The sequence below is a fragment of the Dryobates pubescens genome, assembly GCF_014839835.1.
Source record: "Dryobates pubescens isolate bDryPub1 chromosome Z unlocalized genomic scaffold, bDryPub1.pri SUPER_Z_unloc_1, whole genome shotgun sequence".
In the NCBI taxonomy this organism is placed as follows: Eukaryota; Metazoa; Chordata; class Aves; order Piciformes; family Picidae; genus Dryobates; species Dryobates pubescens.
Window position 1 is genome coordinate 317,186 of NW_026530690.1, and position 16,880 is coordinate 334,065.

Here is a 16,880-nt window from a genome sequence, read left to right on the forward strand (position 1 = left end):
AAGGGAGGCAGGGGGGGAGAGAGAGAGGGGGTTGCAGGGAGGGAAGCCCTCCTCTTCCCCAGGAGGGAGTTTTGTTGTGTAATTTTTCTGCGCTGTATATTTCTCTGTGTGTGTTGTAAACACTGTCTACACTGCGTATATACAACCTGCACTCCATATATGCTTGTAAATACAGCTTTGCTTCCCCCACCGAGTTCAGCTGTGGTTTCTTTCTCTGTGGGGGAGGGAGAGCTAGGCCCTCTCTCACTCCACCACAAAAGTGCATTGCTGGTCCTACAAACAAGTGATGAAGCCGAGAGGGTCACTCTCACAGAACACTTCATCCGCAGCAGCGTCATCCTTCCCCTGGCAGCTGCCATGCTCAGGAGTTCCTCCCTGCACCTATGTTGTCACTCCTCTTAAAACCAGACCTCTCAATACATTTTCCACTCCCCTAGCAAGTATGGGATAAACATGAGTTGGTTTGATACAGCTCCTAATCCTCAGAGGGCAAGTCAATTAGAAAAGAAGCCTGAGGAGCCCTCAGTCCTGAGACGTGTGCTGCAGGAGCCTGTCCGAGCCATAACCCAACTGCTCGCTCCCCAGGAGGAAACATCTGCAGCAGCTCCTGCTCCCCCGCAGCCTCCACCCGACCCAAACAGCTCCTGCTCCACCACCACCATTCCTGCACCCAGCCCAGAGCTGGGGGCAAGACCCTCACCAGCCTAGAAACCACCCAGAGGAGCTCAGCCCCAGCCAGCACCCGTGGAAGGGATTGGAGGAGTCATTGAGCATGGCCCTAACAGCCGGGGGGCCACCAGGCCCCCCGGCCTTTGTAGTCACCACCACCATCACCCAGTGCACACCATGGTGATTCCATGGGTACTCACCAGAGATGAGAGGAGGATCCTCCAGCCCAGATGGGCTCAGCTTAGGGCGCCTGCCCTTCCTGGTGGGAATTAAATAGTGGAGTGGGTGGGGAGAGCCAAGTGGCCACACCTGGGGCCGCTGACGCCAACAGAGCCCAGGTGGTCTGGGATTGGGGGGGGACAAAGGGGGAAGTGAGGCAGGTGGGGTGGAAATGGCCATGCTCCTTCAGCTCCAGCTCACCAGCATTTCTGTACCCCTGAGAAACTGTCCCCTCTGCTTCCTCCTGCCACCTTCCTCACCACCATACCCAGCCTTGAGCACAGTGACAAGCTCACTTAGGTCACTCCCAGGGCTTTTGAATTCAAGGGGAATCTTTTCCCTGGCTCCAGTTGCATTTAGGTCCATTCTGTAAGTCATGCTCGGAGATGAGATCTGATACCAAACAGTCTCAGCTGAACGAGTCTGTATGCTGGAGATGTGTTTGCACATTCAACTTCCCAGCCACTGGACCTGTGCCACACTACCCAGCACAGCGTGTCTCTCGGAGCAGGAATATTGCAGCAGGAGCACGCAGGCTCCTGCAGGCTGGGAGGGGAGGCTGTGGCTGCAGGGCACTGGGTATACTGATGTCCTGACATCACAGAACAGCTTGGCTTGGAAGGAACCCTCAAAGTTCACTTAGTCCAACGTCCCTGCAGCGAGCAGGGATATCTTCAGCCACATCAGGGTGCTCAGGGCCCTGTGCAACCTGATCCAGGACATTTCCAGCAATGCAGCTTCTACCACATCTTGGGGCAACCTGTGCCAGTGTTTAACCACCCTCACTGTGAAAAATGTCTTCCTTAGATCTGGTCTGTCTTCTTTTCGTTTAAACCATTAGTCTTTCTCCTACCACAACAGGTCCTGCTAAAAAGGTTTTTCTTATGGGCCCCCTTTAAGTTCTAACGACTCACAATAAGGTCTCCTTGGACCCTCCTCCAGGTGGAACAACCCCAACCCTCTGCCTGTCCTCACAGTAGAGGCATCCCAGCCCTCTGATCATTTTTGTGGCCCTCCCTGGGACCTGCTCCAACAGGTCCATGGTTTTCTGTGCTGAGCACTAAAGGTGGGGGCTCAGCAGAGTGGAGCAGAGGGGCAGAACCTTCTCCCTCCACCTGCTGCCCGTGCGGGGCAGCAGCTTCCAGTGCCGCAGTGAGGCTCAGGGCTGAGCCTTTGCTGCTCCTCCCGACAGCAGCCTGGCAGCACAGCAGAGGCCAAAGCTGGCTGCTGGCCGTGTGGGGCTCTTCCCACCCTGCCTGTCCCAGCCGCCCCGTGCCAGCCGCCAGCCCCAGCAGCCCAGGGTGAATGGCCCTGCTCTGCTGAAGCCCGCAGGAGCCCCGAGGGCAGGGTGCTAATTAGGGGAGCAATCAGGCTATTTTCAGCCAAGGGTGGCCAGGACGGGCATCGAGCGGGCATCGAGCACCCGGGGCCGCCTGCCAGGCACAGCTGGCACACCGCGCTCCCCTGCCACCCCCTGGCTGCGGGTGCTGGGCAGGGCCACAGCAGCCACCCAGCAGGCACAGGGTGTTTGGGGGTGGGCAGCCACAGACCTCAGCCTGCTGCCCTTGCAGTGCCTGCTCTAGAGCACAGCTTCCTGGTCCCCAGGGCTGCACCACCCCCAGCACAGCCGCGGCTGCTCGCAGCTCCACCTCTGGCGCTGCTCGCAGCTCCACCTCTGATGCTGCTCCCCAGCAAGAGGTTTTCTCACCGCACACTCGCAACAGGGACAGCTTCCCAGGCAATGTGAGTGCTGCGCCGGGGCCTTTGCTGCACAGGCAGGAGCGGAGGCTGCACGCAGAAGCCAGCAGATGAGCTCCTCGTCAGCGTGCCAGCGCGCTGCCCCGAGTCAGGCTGGCAGGGAGAGCTGCCCGCAGCTCGGAGGCACGCTGAACCAGCCCCCTCGTCACCAGCCTCAGTACTGTACTGCCCACTTGTTTGCCCAGCCCTGCTCTTTGCGGGTCTCATCACTTCAGGAGGATGCAGCAGCCGGCCCCGGGCCTGCAGCAGGATGTCCTTTCTAAGGGGTTTGTGATGTCCCCAAAGGAGAAACCTTCCTGTTGGCACTGCTCCGAGTGCCCCCTGAGCCTGTGCCCAGCCGAGGGCTGCAGCCAGCCCCCCTCGTCAGTGCTGCCCACCAGGAGCAGGGGATGGCTGAACCTCGGCTCTGTGGGAGGCTGCCCCACAGCCCCTGCCTTTGCCTGCCTGCAGCAGCAGCAAGCTCTGCCCTGCCCGTGGGATGGCTTCTGTGTTACTCAGCTTCCAGTAAGGCTCTGACGCCTCAGGCGTGAGGCAGCTGCCTGACCCTCCCCGTGACCTCCCTGCCGCTCCAGACCCCGGGCTGGCTGTCAGGGTGCTGATGGAGCAGCCTAGTGCACAACCACCAGAACAAGTCCCAGCCTCGAGATCCGCCAGCGTGTGCTGGAGCTGCTGCTGCTGCTGCTCTGCCGCTGCGGTGAGCAGCCCCCCAGGCAGGCTGGCAGGAGGAGGGCTGAGCGCGGAGCTGTGGAAAACAAAGCAGAGCAGAGCTGTGCCGAGAAGCAGCAGAGCAGGATAAGCTCTGCCCACTGGTGCTGCCAGGCAGAGTGGCCCTGCCTCTCCCTTCACAGCTCTGCTGCTGGGGCACACAGACTGCCAGGAGAATGAAACCGACCAAAGCCACTTCAGGTCACCGCCTCTGGGTTACTGTGCGGCAGTGCTGCGCACCCGGCTCCGAAGGGGAGGGTTAAAGTGCCTGGCCCCGCTGTTTCCCGGAGCAGCAGCAGAGCTTTTCCCTCAGGACAAACTCCCGAGTTCCCTCTCTCTGCCCCGGAGCAGGATGAGAGCCGAGGAGGCTGCGGAGGGGCTGTGCTCCCATCAGCACTGCGGAGGGCAAACAGCACCGGGGGGGCTTTCAGCAGAGCCCGACCGGCGGTGTGAGGTGCGGCACCGCAGCGGCTCCGGGAAGAGGCTGCGAATCGTTCTGCGAGGCCTGGCTGTGGCCAGTGGCCTGCTTTGGGCCCCTGGCAGGAGCTGCCCGCAGTTCGCTGCCTTCCAGGGTGTGTCAGCGTTGCAGGCAGCGGGGCCAAGGGAGCATCCAGGGCCCCAGGGAGCGATGTGCCCAGGCTGAGGAGAGCCAGAGCACGGCAGAGGCTTTTCTGCTTGTGGTGGGTTGAAATTTGCCAGAGCAGCTCAGTTGGAAGCAGATGGAAGCTGTATTTACCAGCAAACGACAGTCTCCAGTGGAGTGCAAGGAACAAGTACAGACACAGAGTGTTCACAGTATTTACAGGTACTCACACTAATACACAGCATGAGCACACCCTGCTCCAGCCTCTCCCTTCCCTGCCTCCCCCTCACCCCTCTGTGCCACAGGGACAAGCAGCAGAGAGGTCAATAGCAGTCACAGCCACGCAGCCAAGGTCAAGCAGAGCACGTTAGTCTCTCCCAAAGCGAAGGAGTGAGGAGAGAGGTTGTTTGGGAGCCAGATCCCCTGGGTGCTGTCTCCAATGGGTGCTGTGGAATGATCTTTGTACACCCAACAGGGATTTGTTTACCTTTTACCACCTTCTGTTCAAGAGCTGTGAACAACAGTTAAAGGCAGAGCCTAAAGCTAGCACACTGCTGCCTCAGGAGCTGAGCTGAGGATGCTTGCCCTCAGTTCATGAGCAGTGCAAAGATCACCAGACTTCTTTCCCTTGGGCTGCACCTGCTGCCTGTGAGCCCCAGGCCTGCCCAGGTGCCTGTGGCACTGATGATGCCAGGCAGACATCCCCAGAGAAGCAAAATCAAAGCAGGCTGAGACCCTTCTGGAGAAGGGCTGCAAAGTGAAGCTGCTCAGCTGCACACAGCCTGTCCCCAGGCTGGCTCTGAGCTTCACACCAGCGTGGGCAGGTGAGGGAGAGCACCCAGCAGAGCAGGGGCTGAGAGCCCTCCCAACAGAGCCACTGAAATGCAGCTGCTTTGGATGAGTCATGCAGCAAACGCTGCAGCGCTGCAGCACTGCCTGCTCCGGGCCCTGGGCTCCCCACGCTGCCTCTCCTCTTACGCCAGCCAGGGCATGTGCCACACCACATGCCAGCTGCCAGGCACACTTGCTGTGGCCTGACCAGTGCTCCAGCTGCTGCTCAGCCCTTGAGGGGAAGAACCAACCCCGAGCCTGGTGCAGCTCGGGTGCAGGCTGCCGGCTGCCCCGGCGGCCGATGGGAGGCTTGGTGGTGCAGCTCCTGAACACTGCTCTCTGTGAAGCATCTCCTGTGAGCTGGGGCTGAGCAGGACGTGGCCAGGGACACCAGAGCTGCACTCATTAGCAGGCTGAGCAGGTTGGAAGGTTGGGGGAAGATCAGAGGAGGTCTTCTGATGCTCCTGCCCTTTGAGCTGTCAGCCTGCCTCAGCTGTCTCCGGGCCTGCATTTCCACATGAAAGGCTCCTCTGCTCCCAGAGCAGGCAGCCAGCGCCGGCTCGTTGGCCACAGAGGAGCAGCGCCTGCCTCGGGAAGCAGGAGGGAGCAGCAGAAGCCCCCACACTCTCCTGGTACCTGCTGAAAGCAGAAGATGCATCCCCAGCCCGAGGGCAAGGCCTGGAGGACAGGGCAGCGCTAAAGGCTGTCCCTGTGCCCCCAGCTGCTGCTCAGCACTGAGAGCAGAGGCAGGAATTCTGTGAGGGCTGCCACACTCCTGCCCAGTGCAGCTCCAGCATCACAGACCTGCTGCCAACCTCCTCCTGTGCGAGCAGAGCCCAGCAGGGAGCCAGGGGAGCCCTCAGACACGGCAGCCCTGCTGTTCCCAGTGCCAGGAGTCAGGTCCCAGGTGATGGCAAACGGCATGGCCAGCAGGGCCTGAGGTCCCTGGGGTTACAGACTGGCAGGACACCTGGCTCAAGGCAGTGCTCAGTGACAGCTCTGCTGGTCCCCTCACCTCAGAGCTCCTGTGTTGGGAGGCAGTCACTCAGCTGCTGGCACAACTCCTGCCCCAGAGTCACCACTGCAGGCCCTAAGGGGCAGTGCCCTTAAGCAGAAGCTGGGCCCTGTTGGCCCTGCGGGCAGCAGCAGCTCTGGGAGCCACCTGCCTGCCCAGGTCCCCAGCTCCTCCTTTGCTTTGCTGGCCCTCTCCCAGCTCTGCTGGCCCCACTCAGGCCTGCAGCCTGTCAGAGGGAGCTCAGAGCATTCGGCAGGCTGCCCTGCCCCACATCTCCCTGCTCAGCACGGCTCTCCCGGCGCGCTGGCTCGGCCCCTCCGGCCCCGCGGGCACGCCGCTGCGCTCCGGCAGAGCCCCGCTGCCCAGGGGCTGCAGGGACGCTGCTGCCTGCCAGGCCTGGGGCCAGCGTCCCCAGCCCCTGCTTGCAGAGCTCTCCAGCCTCCAGCACTCAAGCTGAGGCAGCTGGGGTCTGACCGGCAGCAGCTGCAGCCTGGTGCCCGGAGCAGCGGCCGCCTTGCCCTGTGCTGGGCACAAACCCAGCAGGAGCACAGCCTGAGCAGCCTCTCCTCTGTCACTCCTGTCCCAGGCAGCAATCAGCAGCCCCACCTCAGTCCAGCCCCAACCTGGCACGCACATCGGTGGGGCTGGGGAGGCCTCTCCCTGCGCTCTGGGGTTTGCACCGTCCCGGTCCGTGTGCAGAGTTCAATCCTCCCTCGGGCTGGCTCGGTGGCTACAGCCTGGCTGCTCCCTCTCTAAAGGCAGAGTGGCAGCACAGCAGCTTTGGGGACCTTTGTCCAGCCCTCCTCCTGCCCCTGGGAGGAAGCTTTCACTGGGCTGAGGTGTTCTGTGCCTCCTGGGCACAGCAGGGGCACTGCTGCCTGCTCCCGCCGCCCCAGAGCAGGCTGCTGGGTGCTGCAGGCGTTCCCACCCCGCGGGCTGGGGCTGCCGGAGGGCCCCTTCTGCTCAGCAGCCCTCCCCCCGGGCTCCTCACTGCCTCCTGCTCCCTGGGCTGCGCAAAGCGGCACCGAGAGCGCAGCGCCGCGGAGGGATGCTCCCAGCCCCTGCTCCGGAGCCGCAGCACACAGCCAGGCCCTCCCTCTTGGCGCGGCTGGGCAGGATTGCTCTGCCCGGTGGAACCCTGCACGGGCTCGGCGGCGCCGAGCGCCGGGCTGCTGAGCCTGCCCTGCTGGGGGGAGGCAGGAAGGCTGACGGCAGGGAAGGCTGATCAGGGAAGGCAGCCCTCCTGCTGTGGGTCACTCTGGGTTGCCACTGAGAGGCATCATCAGGGCTGGCCCCACTTTGTAACATCGCCCTCCTACAGCTCTCTGCTCCTCCCAGCTTCAGGGATCTGCCTCTAGCAGAACCCAGGGCACCCTGCCCCCCACGCTACCTCCGGTCTCGGGCAGCCTGTGCGGGCTGGCTGCTCGCCTGCCAGCAAGCTTTGTCCCTCTTCAAATCAGGGAAAGAGAGAGGCCACGAAGCCAGCGCTGCCAGGGCACCACCAGACCCTGCTGGCGACCTCCGTGAGAGCCTGGGAAGCTTTCTGGCTGGCTGGCAGAAGCCCCCAGGGACAGGCAGTTTGAGATCACTGGAGGCAAAAATCACACTCGGCAAACAGGTAAAACCACAGCAAAAAAAAGCTGCAGCTGCTGGGGCAGGAAGAGCCCCCAGGTAATTAACTGGCCTTCAGCTCTCAAAGCAGGTGTCTCTCTTAAGGACTAAAAGCCTGAGCTGAGCCCTGCTGGTAGCTCAGAAGCCTCAGCCAAGGCTTGTTCTGAGGCAGCATCTCAGCCTCCCCCTATTCCTGTCAGCCAGGTCTGTGGCTGCCTGAGAGCTTCTCCTCCTTACTCCACCTGCCCAGGGGTTTTGCTTCCTTGGAGGATGTCTCCTGTGCTGGTGGCTCCCCCAGCACCACTTCTGCTCCCCCAGCAGATTATGGAGCTGCAGAGCAGCCTGTTGGACAGCATCTCTCAGCCCGCTCACCTTTTAAGCTGCTTATCTGATCTGCTGCTTCCAGGAGCACCACTTAAGTCCTCAGCCCTTCCTCTAGCAGCTCCCCTGACAGAGGATTTGAGCCTTCCCAAGCAGCAAGGACAGGCTGCTGCCAGCTGAGGGATGGTTTCGGCAGCATCTTCGCTCAGCCCTTCTCCCTTCCCCTCGCTCCAGGCACTCAAAGTCCATTTCCAGACGGCTTCACATGCTCACAAATTCCTAAATATCCTGAATTACAGAAGCCTCTCAAGCTCCCTGCCCACCATAGCTCCCACTGCCCCTCTGAACACCACCAAAACTCCCCCTGAAGCCGCCCCCCAAGGGCTGTGACTGCTCTGTGGTGGCAGCTGCAGCCCCTGCCCTGGGTGACTCTCAGGTCCCCAAGAGAACTGTTTCCATTTCCTGGAGTGGGTCTTTGCTGCACTTAAAAACTCACTTTGCCCTCTACCTTTGCCCATGCAGCCACTGCCCCTGCCAGGGGGTGCTGGCAGCTAGAAAGATGAGGAACAGCCATGAGGTGAAGAAGTGCTGCCTGACTCCAGCTGAGGTTGCCATCCTTTATTGGTTGCTGATTGGGACCAGTTTCTGTGACATGCAAGATGAAGAAAAGCAGAACAGGGACACTGCACAGCTCAGCCCCAGGGGGAGACCCAGACCAGGGCTCAGCAGCAGGGAGCAAATGATGCACCCACGGAGGTTTGCTTCTCTCTAGTGAAAGGAACTGCTTTATTGAGGACTAAAAAGCACACAGCTGACCCCACACACAGAAGAGGGAATGAATCCTGGCAGCTAAGTTCACTACAGGCAGAGAAGCTGCTCAGAGGCAGCAGCAGCAGAACACGGAGCCAGCTGGGACACAGAGAGCTGCTCTGCTGCGGGGAGAGGCAGCAGCAGGGCATGGGAGAGCCCTGGAACTCAGCTGCAGCACCACCAGCTTCTCTGGGTCTGCAGCCTGGCCCTGCTGGGGGGCAGAGCTGGATGCGCCAGCTGGGCTGGGGAGGCACCACCAGAGTCCCACAGCTCACAGGCCAGGCGTGCATGGACCCACCACAGGCTTCACCCACAGCCAGCAGGAGACAGCAGCCAAGCCTCCCTCAGCAGCAGCCTCATCCTAACCAATAAATAACCTGGGAGAGAAAAGACACAAAGCTCCCCCAGCTCCTGCAGCAGCAGCGCCCAGAGCGAGCTGCCCCTGCAACAGGAGGAGCTGGAGCTGTGCAGCACAGCAGGATTATTGCCCTCTTCACGCTCTGCTGAGCTCCTCGGGGGTCTCTTCAGGCTGTTCTCCGGGGTCAGCACTTCTGCGGATTTAGAGAGCTCAAACTCCTGACTTCTGCACCAGGAAGCCACAAACCAGATCCGAAGTAAAGCAAATGAGAGCACTCGAGGCCCAGCACAGCCGCAGCCCGAGGGAGAGCAGCGGCGCAGGGCAGCTCCTGGGGGCGCCCAGGCCGCCTGCCGCGGCTGTCCTGCGGGGCTGCTGCCAGTCCGTGGGTAGCGCTTCTCCTCCAGGGGGTCCTGTCCTGGCGGTGCCCGGGGCAGGCTGCCGCCTAGGGCCTGCAGCGCTGCACGAAGCGCGGGTAGAGGCAGACGTCCCTGATGTGGTGCCTGTTCAGCACCCAGGTCAGGAAGCGCTCCAGCCCCAGCCCGTAGCCGCCGTGGGGGCAGGTGCCGTACTTCCTCTGTGCAGGGAAACGGGCACCTCAGGCGCTGCCCGGCTGCCAGGCGCTGCCCGGCTGCCAGGGGAACCCTGCACCTGTGCCAAGCAGCAGCAGTTCGGGCAGCCTGGCAACTGCTTGGCCAGCACTTAAATGACCTTGGGGCCTCCATGAGGCCATTTCCAGTCCAGACTCTGTCACCTTCACAGCCACCAGAGCCCCAGCAGAGCTGGCCTAGATGCCCACCTGGTCTGTGTACCAGTAGTAGGGTGCAGGGTCGATACCCTCCCTCTTGTAGCCCTCCAGGAGCTCTTCGCTGTCCCAGATGCGCATGGAGCCTCCCACGATCTCCCCGACGTTGGGCATCAGCACATCCACCTGCGAGGGGCACAGGCTGACATCAGCCCCCAGGGCACCACTGCAGTGCCAGCCCCTGCAGCACTGCAGCCCCGGGGAGCAGGCAGGGCCAGGCTGCAGCCCCCGCAGCACTCACCGACTCGGTGAGGCGGGGGTCCTCGGGGCAGCGCTGCATGTAGAAGGACTTGATCTCGGCGGGGAAGCGGCAGAGCAGGATGGGCTCGTTGATGGTGTCTGTCATCAGCCTCTCGGGGGCCTCGGGGATGTCCTGCGGAGCAAGAGGCCTTCAGCGGCGCCCGAGGGCTCCGCAGTGCCCGCAGCCCCGCGGGCAGGGGCAGCCGGCAGCTGCGGAGCTGGGTGCGCAGCCAGCCTCCCGCGGCCCGAGCGCGGAGCTGCCCCCAGAAGCCGGGCACACAGGGCGGGGGACAAGCGGCAGGGCTGCCAGGGTCCCACACAGGAGCCTGAGGGAATCCCAGCCTGAGGCAGGGACTGCACAACCACCCGGTGAGCGCTGGTGAGCTCAGCCTCCCCCCTCCCCAGGCCCTGAGAGGCTGGGTTTCCTTCTGCTGTTCATGGGCTGCATTTCCAAGCCCTCAGCTGCTCAGCCCCCCTGGTTCCCTCTGACTGCTTTCACTCTGAGCAGGTTCCAGTGTTTACAGGGTGAAGGCTCACACCACAGCCCTGTGCTGATGGCATCGGGCCTGGGAAGTGCCCACACCATCAAGTCCTGTGGAGCTCCACCAAAGAGCTTTGTCTTGCGTGTCAGGGAGGCACAACAGAGGGATCAGATGGCCACACACATTCCCACTGCCATGAGAACCCATCCCATGCCGGCACTGCCCAGGATGACAGCCCCGCAGCTCCCGGCACAGCCCAAACCCTCACTGAGCTCGTTCAGCTCAGAGCCTGAACCTCACTGCTCCTCAGAACCATCCCAGACAGCGAGCCCAGCAGCACGGAGGCCCAGGCAGCCCCTGAGGGCAGAGCCCCCCCGGCTCACCTCCCCAAACTCGTAGTGGCTGCCGTCCTCCTTCCGGACGTCGTGCTGCCGCAGCCACTCGATGGCCTGGCTGTAGTCCATGCGGCGGAAGGGACGGCGCGGCGGCTGGAAGCCCTGCAGCGGCAGCATGGAAACCACAGCATCAGCAAGGCTGGAAGAGACCTCAGGGATCATCAAGTCCAGCCTAGCACCCAACACCTCCTGACAACTAAACCATGGCTCCAAGTGCCACATGCAAGCCTGTTTTGAACACCTCCAGGCACGGGGACTCCACCACCTCCCTGGGCAGCACATCCCAATGGCCAATCTCTCGGCGCCACCCCCCAGCCTGTGCACAGCCTCAAGCACACACACTGCCCCCCAGCTGCCCCCCAGCCTGTGCACAGCCTCAAGCACACACACTGCCCCCAGCTGCCCCCCAGCCTGTGCACAGCCTCAAGCACACACACTGCCCCCAGCTGCCCCCCAGCCTGTCACAGCTTCAAGCACACACACTCTGTCCCATCTCCTGGCCAGCTGCTGGCTGCCCCTCTGCTGCCTACCGGGTTGAGGTCGTAGAGCAGGCTGGCTGCAGGGGACTGCAGCACTCTGTCCACCACGTCACAGACCAGGCTCTCCAGCCTGGCCAGCAGGTCCTCAAAGCTGATAAAGGGGCACTCAGCCTCGATGTGAGTGTACCTGAAACAGAGCCACAGCACTGCACACCACAACCAGGCAGGGGCAGACTCACTCCTACTGCCAAACCCCATGGCCTTTTGTCCCCACTCATTCCTTCCACTACAAAGGGAAGAAGCCATTAAACCCCTCAAGGCCCACCCCAAGCATCCTTCTGTCAGTCCTTCCACACCAGCACGATGCTGTCAGCTCCCGTGCCAGGCAGCTGCCAGCTGCTCCCATGCCACAGAGAGGGAAGGGAAGCAGTGCCCTGAGCATACTCTGCCAGGTGCCTGCGGGTCCTGGACTGCTCGGCCCTGTAGGACTGCGCCACGCAGAAGACGTCGCCCAGCGCCGGGATGCAGGTCTCCAGGTAGAGCTGGGAGGACTGGGTCAGGTAAGCCTCCTCCCCAAAGTAATCCAACTTGAACAGGGTGGAGCCTCCTTCCACCTGAGTCTGCACCAGGGTCGGGGGAGTGACCTGCCAGGGAGCAGCACCCCGGTTAGAGCCAGGAGCGCTCTGGCAGAGCGCCGTCTGCCAAGCCTGGGGGGCGCAGCCGAGCGCTGCTGCCAGGCTGGTGAGCTCCGGCAGGCTCCCCAGAGCTGTGCAGGCCTACACACCTCCGGGAGCCCCGAGCCGGCAGAGCAGGGGCTCCCGAGAGCCAGCCTTCCCCGGGCCCTTCCAGAGCAGCCTGCCCGGCCGCCGGGGCCCCGGCGCTCACCTCGCAGTAGCCGCGGGCGAAGAAGTGGTCGCGGAAGGCCTGCACGACGGCGGAGCGCACCCTGAGGATCTTGGCCACGTTCTCGCCGCGGATCATCATGTGCCTGTTGTTGAGCTGCACGTCCACCTCCGAAGCCTCGTTCAGCAGGTTGTCGGCGCCGCCCGCCGGCGCCAGCCCCACCAGCTCCCAGTAGTCGCAGCTCAGCTCGTGGCCTCCCGGCGCCTGCGAAGGTCCCGGAGCCCCCTTTCGCCACGGCTCCCGGCAGCGGGCACGGCCGCCCGCAGACGCCGAGGCGCCGCCCGCGGCCTCTGCCAGGAGCCCGCAGGCCGCCAGGGCGGGCACCGGGCGCCGAGGAGCCCGCACAGCGCCTCGGTGACAGGAGAGCCCCGGGCCCTAACGCTGAGCCTCGCAACGCCCCCTTGGCAGGGAGGAGCTGTGGCACTCCCTGCCCAGCTCTCCAGTGCTCTCTTCTGGGCAGTGTCCCTGGGCCAGAGCAGTGGGCAGCTGCCTCGGGGCAAAGCGGGACGGCGCCCCAGGCCCGCGGGCACCCCCCGATGTGTGCGGGGCGGCAGCAGCTCTGGGAGCTTTGTCCTGTTCTGGGTTAGTGAGGGCTCTGCTGTGTTTCACCACTCCCACCTCTGCTTTTCCTCCCCTCAGGAAAAGGGGAAGTGGAGCAGAGCTGTACCTGCTTGCCCTCAGGAAGGAGGTTAAGGGTGCCATAGACAGCCACGGTGCTCTCGGTGGAGAGGACCAGCCCGTTGTAACACTGGCACTGCAGAGAAAGCAAAGCACAGGTGAGCAGAGGCCTTATTGCCAGCAGGCCCCTGGCATCTCTTCTCTCTGGCACAGACACAGCCTCTCTGGTGGCAGGAGCAGGTTTGGAGCTTCCCAGCCTGCACAAGCAGAAGGAGGAGGTGTGGACACCTCCCTGCTTTAAGGACAGCATGCAGCATCCAACTCACCAGCTCATCTGACAGGACACACTGCAGGAAGCCTGTGCCATCCCTCAGAACAATGAACATCAGGTTTTTGCCTGGTTAGAAAGAGCAAACCTCAGCAGAGAGCCTCAGCCCTCCACTCACCAATGCACTGCAGATGTGACCACAGCCTCCCAGCTGCTGGCTGCACTAGGGGCAGCTGCTGGCCTTCTGCAGAGGCTCTGCAGCACTGCCCTCCAAACTGCACACCAGAGAGTCTCCAGGGCTGCAGTGACATCGTGCTGGCCCAGAGGGGACACCCAGCCCATGGCTCAGTGCCTCCCCTGCAGGGCAGTGCTGTGCCTGCTCCAGCTCTCTGCAGGCTCCGGGGGCTGCTCGCTGCTCCTGCCTTACCTTGCCTCCGTAACCTGTGAACCCAGCCAAAGACCTTCACTCTCTGGCCTCTGTAAGCCTCCAGAGCATCAATCTTCACCTGGAGAGCAGGGAATGGAGGCAGTCAGAGAAGTGAGTCACCACTTGGATGGCTTTCCCCACACAAGTGGATGGGACAGCTCCTCCCCACAGCACAGCTCCAGCCAGGGCACAGCGAGGAGTGGTGCAGGCAGGGTGCTGGGACAGCAGCTCCAGCCCTCACCTGCAGTCCTTCCTGTGACTGCTGTGCCAGCAAGAACTAAGGGCTGGGAAAGCTCTGGAGCAAGCAGAGCAGCACAACTGCCAGCTGCACCCTCAGCTAAGGGCTGCAGCACCTCACAGCAGCAGGGCCCTGCCAAGCACCGCGGTAGAACCACACTGCAAGTCTGAAACTACAGCTGCTGCCTGCACTCTTCCTTCACTCACCACCCCCAGCACACACAGCACAACCCAGCAGCTGCTTCAAACAGAAACAGGGCCTCTGCCAGCAGACAGACACAGACCAGGCTGATGTGTGAACCAGCAGTGCCCAAACACCTCCAGATATGCACAGGAAAGGTCAAAGCCTCTACACCAGAGAACACAGATAAAACATGAGGGCAGTAACAGGGTGGTGGCCAGAGCCACAGAGCAGGGGCAGGCTCAGCCCCTGTAGCACAGGCCACTTCCCATGTGCTCTGGATCCTACTCACACATGTGGCCTCTGGGAGACTGGGGTCATTCTTGATCACAACCTTCTTGGCTTCCTCCAGGTTCTTCTCTCTCCTCAGGAGATCTTCTGCCTGGTTTCAAAACCGACAGCTGTATGAGACAGCTGCAAGGAGGCTTTGTAGGACTCCCACCCTGCAGCCACCCCAGGCACAGAGATGTCCTTTAGGCCTTGCTGGAGCGCTCCTGGGCCCTAAAGCTGCCCTCACCCAGGAGCAGGGTGAGGAAGCACGCAGGGGCAGGTCTCATTTCGCACTTCCAGCAGGCCACAAGGCAGCATCTGCAGTGACTGCCACCTTGCCCAGCACCAGCCACTGACCTCCCTCTTCTCCTTGGCATCATTCTTCATCTGCTCCCTGTGCCACAGCTTCTTGACATTCTTCATCTGTGACTTGGAGATGATGGCCCATCTCTGTTGGTGCAGGGAGAGAGCAGGGGGCACAGGGTTACAGCTGTGCCCCCTCACACAGAAGGTCACCAGAATACCTGCTAGGGAGGTCCAGTGCTATAGCACCTCATTTTCTTTCTGGGAGTCCACATAAATGGTAGGGAATGGCTCCTTTCCTGCTGTCATGAGAGCCTACAAAGGGGGAAAAACAGAATCAATGGCACTATCAGTGCCCTAAAGTCCTCCTTAAGGAGCCTGAGCAGGCAGCCTGCTGCTGGTCCCCTGGGCAGGGCTGCAAAACCAGGGCCACTATTGAAGGCCAAATGCTTAACCTAGCTCAGGCTCCTCAGAGCAACAGCAGTTCTGTTCCTGTTACCTTCAAAACAGTCTTGAAGGGCTTCTTCTGAGTGCCATCACCAGTGGAATCGTTGCCCTCTCGTTCAGAGACATACAGCTCTTCTGCAAGGCAAGACAAAGCGTCCATGAAACAACCCCAAAGGCATTTATCAGCTGTGGGGATGGCCAGGCAGGACAGAAAACCTCCACAGCCAGTAGCAGTGATAAACCTTCAGGCACCAGCTGGTCAGACAGGGCAAGAAATGTTTAACGTCTGCCATTCTAAAAGGCAAGAAGAGGTAAAGCCTGGAGGGCTGCAGGCACTGCACTCTTGAAAGCCACCAGCAGCACAGCAGAAGCGGAAGGGAAGCTACGGTTCCTTCCAGGAACCACGCAAGAATCCAAAATGAACCTAGGGAAGCTGCTTCTGCTCCTGCAGGTGCCTCGGCACAGGCCAACGCCCGAGCCCCCCAAGCGCTGCCTGCGTTCCCAGCCTACTACTGCCTGCTAAACCGGAACCTGCTCAGCCCCGGGGCTGCTGAGCCGCCGCTCCCGGGACGCGGGCAGGGGAAGCCCTCGGGGCCACCACAAACCCAGCGCCCCACACCAGCACGTCTGCAACGCCCCTCACCCCTCCCTGCGCTGCACCGAGCCAAGCTGCAGCATCCCTCCCACCTCCAAACCGCTCCCACAGCGCCCTCCCTTCCCGCCCTATAGCGGAGCCCCAGGCCGAGCACGCTGCCGTCGGCCGCCGCCCCGAGCGCCCTGCACCGGCACCAGCTGGCGCCGCCATCTTCCCCTCGCAGCCACAGGCACTGCTCGGGGTGGGCCAAGCCACCCCCCCCGGGCAGCAAGGGCCCGCCAGGGCTCGGCCGGGACTCGGTGACGCAGCGCCCGCCCGCCGCCAAGCCTTACCCAGGGCGAGCGCCGCCGTCCTCCCCAGCACCTCTCCCGCCATGCTGCGACCCGCAGTGCCGCAGCCGGGCGCCGGAAGTTGCGTCGTGACGCTTCCGCCACTCTGAGCCAACCCGCCGCGCTCTTGCATCAGCCGCCCCGCCTCGCGTGCGTGGTGGCGCCAGCTTGACGCCGTGACGGAGCACGCTGGCGCGTCACGCGCCCTGGGCGGTGCGAGGGGAGCGCGCCCCGCCTCCTTCCCCGCCCCGCCTCCTTCCCCCGCCCCGCCTCCTTCCCTCCCTCCCCGCCCCGCCTCCTTCCCCCGCCCCGCCCCGCCTCCTTCCCCCGCCCCGTCTCCTTCCCCCCGCCCCGCCTCCTTCCCCCCGCCCCGCCTCCTTCCCCCCGCCCCGCCTCCTTCCCTCCCTCCCCACCCCGCCTCCTTCCCCCGCCCCGCCTCCTTCCCTCCCTCCCCGCCCCGCCTCCTTCCCCCGCCCCGCCTCCTTCCCTCCCTCCCCGCCCCCTTCCCCCCGCACCGCCCCCTTCCCCCCGCACCGCCTCCTTCCCCCCCCGCACCGCCTCCTTCCCCCCCCGCACCGCCTCCTTCCCCCCCCGCCCCGCACCGCTCCGTCCTGCCCCCGGGCACCAGTGCCCCTTGCCCTTTAGCTCTTGCTGAGCGTTGATCAGGTGCAGGCCAAACAGCCCCAGGTCTCAGCCTAGGGGCAGCAGTTCCCCCAGGGTCAGGAAGGCGACACCAAGCCAGCTACTGGAGGAGGGACAGTGGAGCAGCTTCTCGAGGAAGGGACAGGAGAGGCTGACCCTAACCCTCTCCTTCTTTTCCTGTTCCCCTTCCAAGAGCCAGCCTCAGCCAGAGCAGCTTTGCTCTGCAGGACATCATCTGCTGCTGTCCTGTCCACCAAGCAGACCCAATCCAGCCCCTCGGCTGCCCCAGTGACTGTCCTGCCCTGCTTTACAGCCCAACAGCTGCTGAGCTGGGCCTCGCTTTCCACTTCACCAACTGCTCCTCTCTCCCTCCCCTCCACAA

General features: G+C 62.8%; 1 protein-coding gene across 1 annotated transcript; it reads right to left on the bottom strand.

The window, feature by feature from the left end:
- Positions 1–9,264: 9,264 nt before the first annotated feature.
- Positions 9,265–15,937, bottom strand: NARS1 (asparaginyl-tRNA synthetase 1). Its single transcript, XM_054179289.1, has 15 exons — positions 15,860–15,937; positions 14,985–15,067; positions 14,735–14,800; positions 14,540–14,632; positions 14,205–14,294; positions 13,495–13,573; positions 13,126–13,196; positions 12,849–12,935; positions 12,164–12,385; positions 11,723–11,922; positions 11,330–11,465; positions 10,788–10,901; positions 9,924–10,055; positions 9,677–9,808; positions 9,265–9,454 (listed from the first exon to the last, which is right to left on the bottom strand). The coding sequence occupies exons 1-15, from the start codon at positions 15,900–15,902 to the stop codon at positions 9,323–9,325; spliced, it is 1,680 nt and encodes a 559-aa protein (XP_054035264.1). The 5' UTR covers positions 15,903–15,937; the 3' UTR covers positions 9,265–9,322.
- Positions 15,938–16,880: the final 943 nt, after the last annotated feature.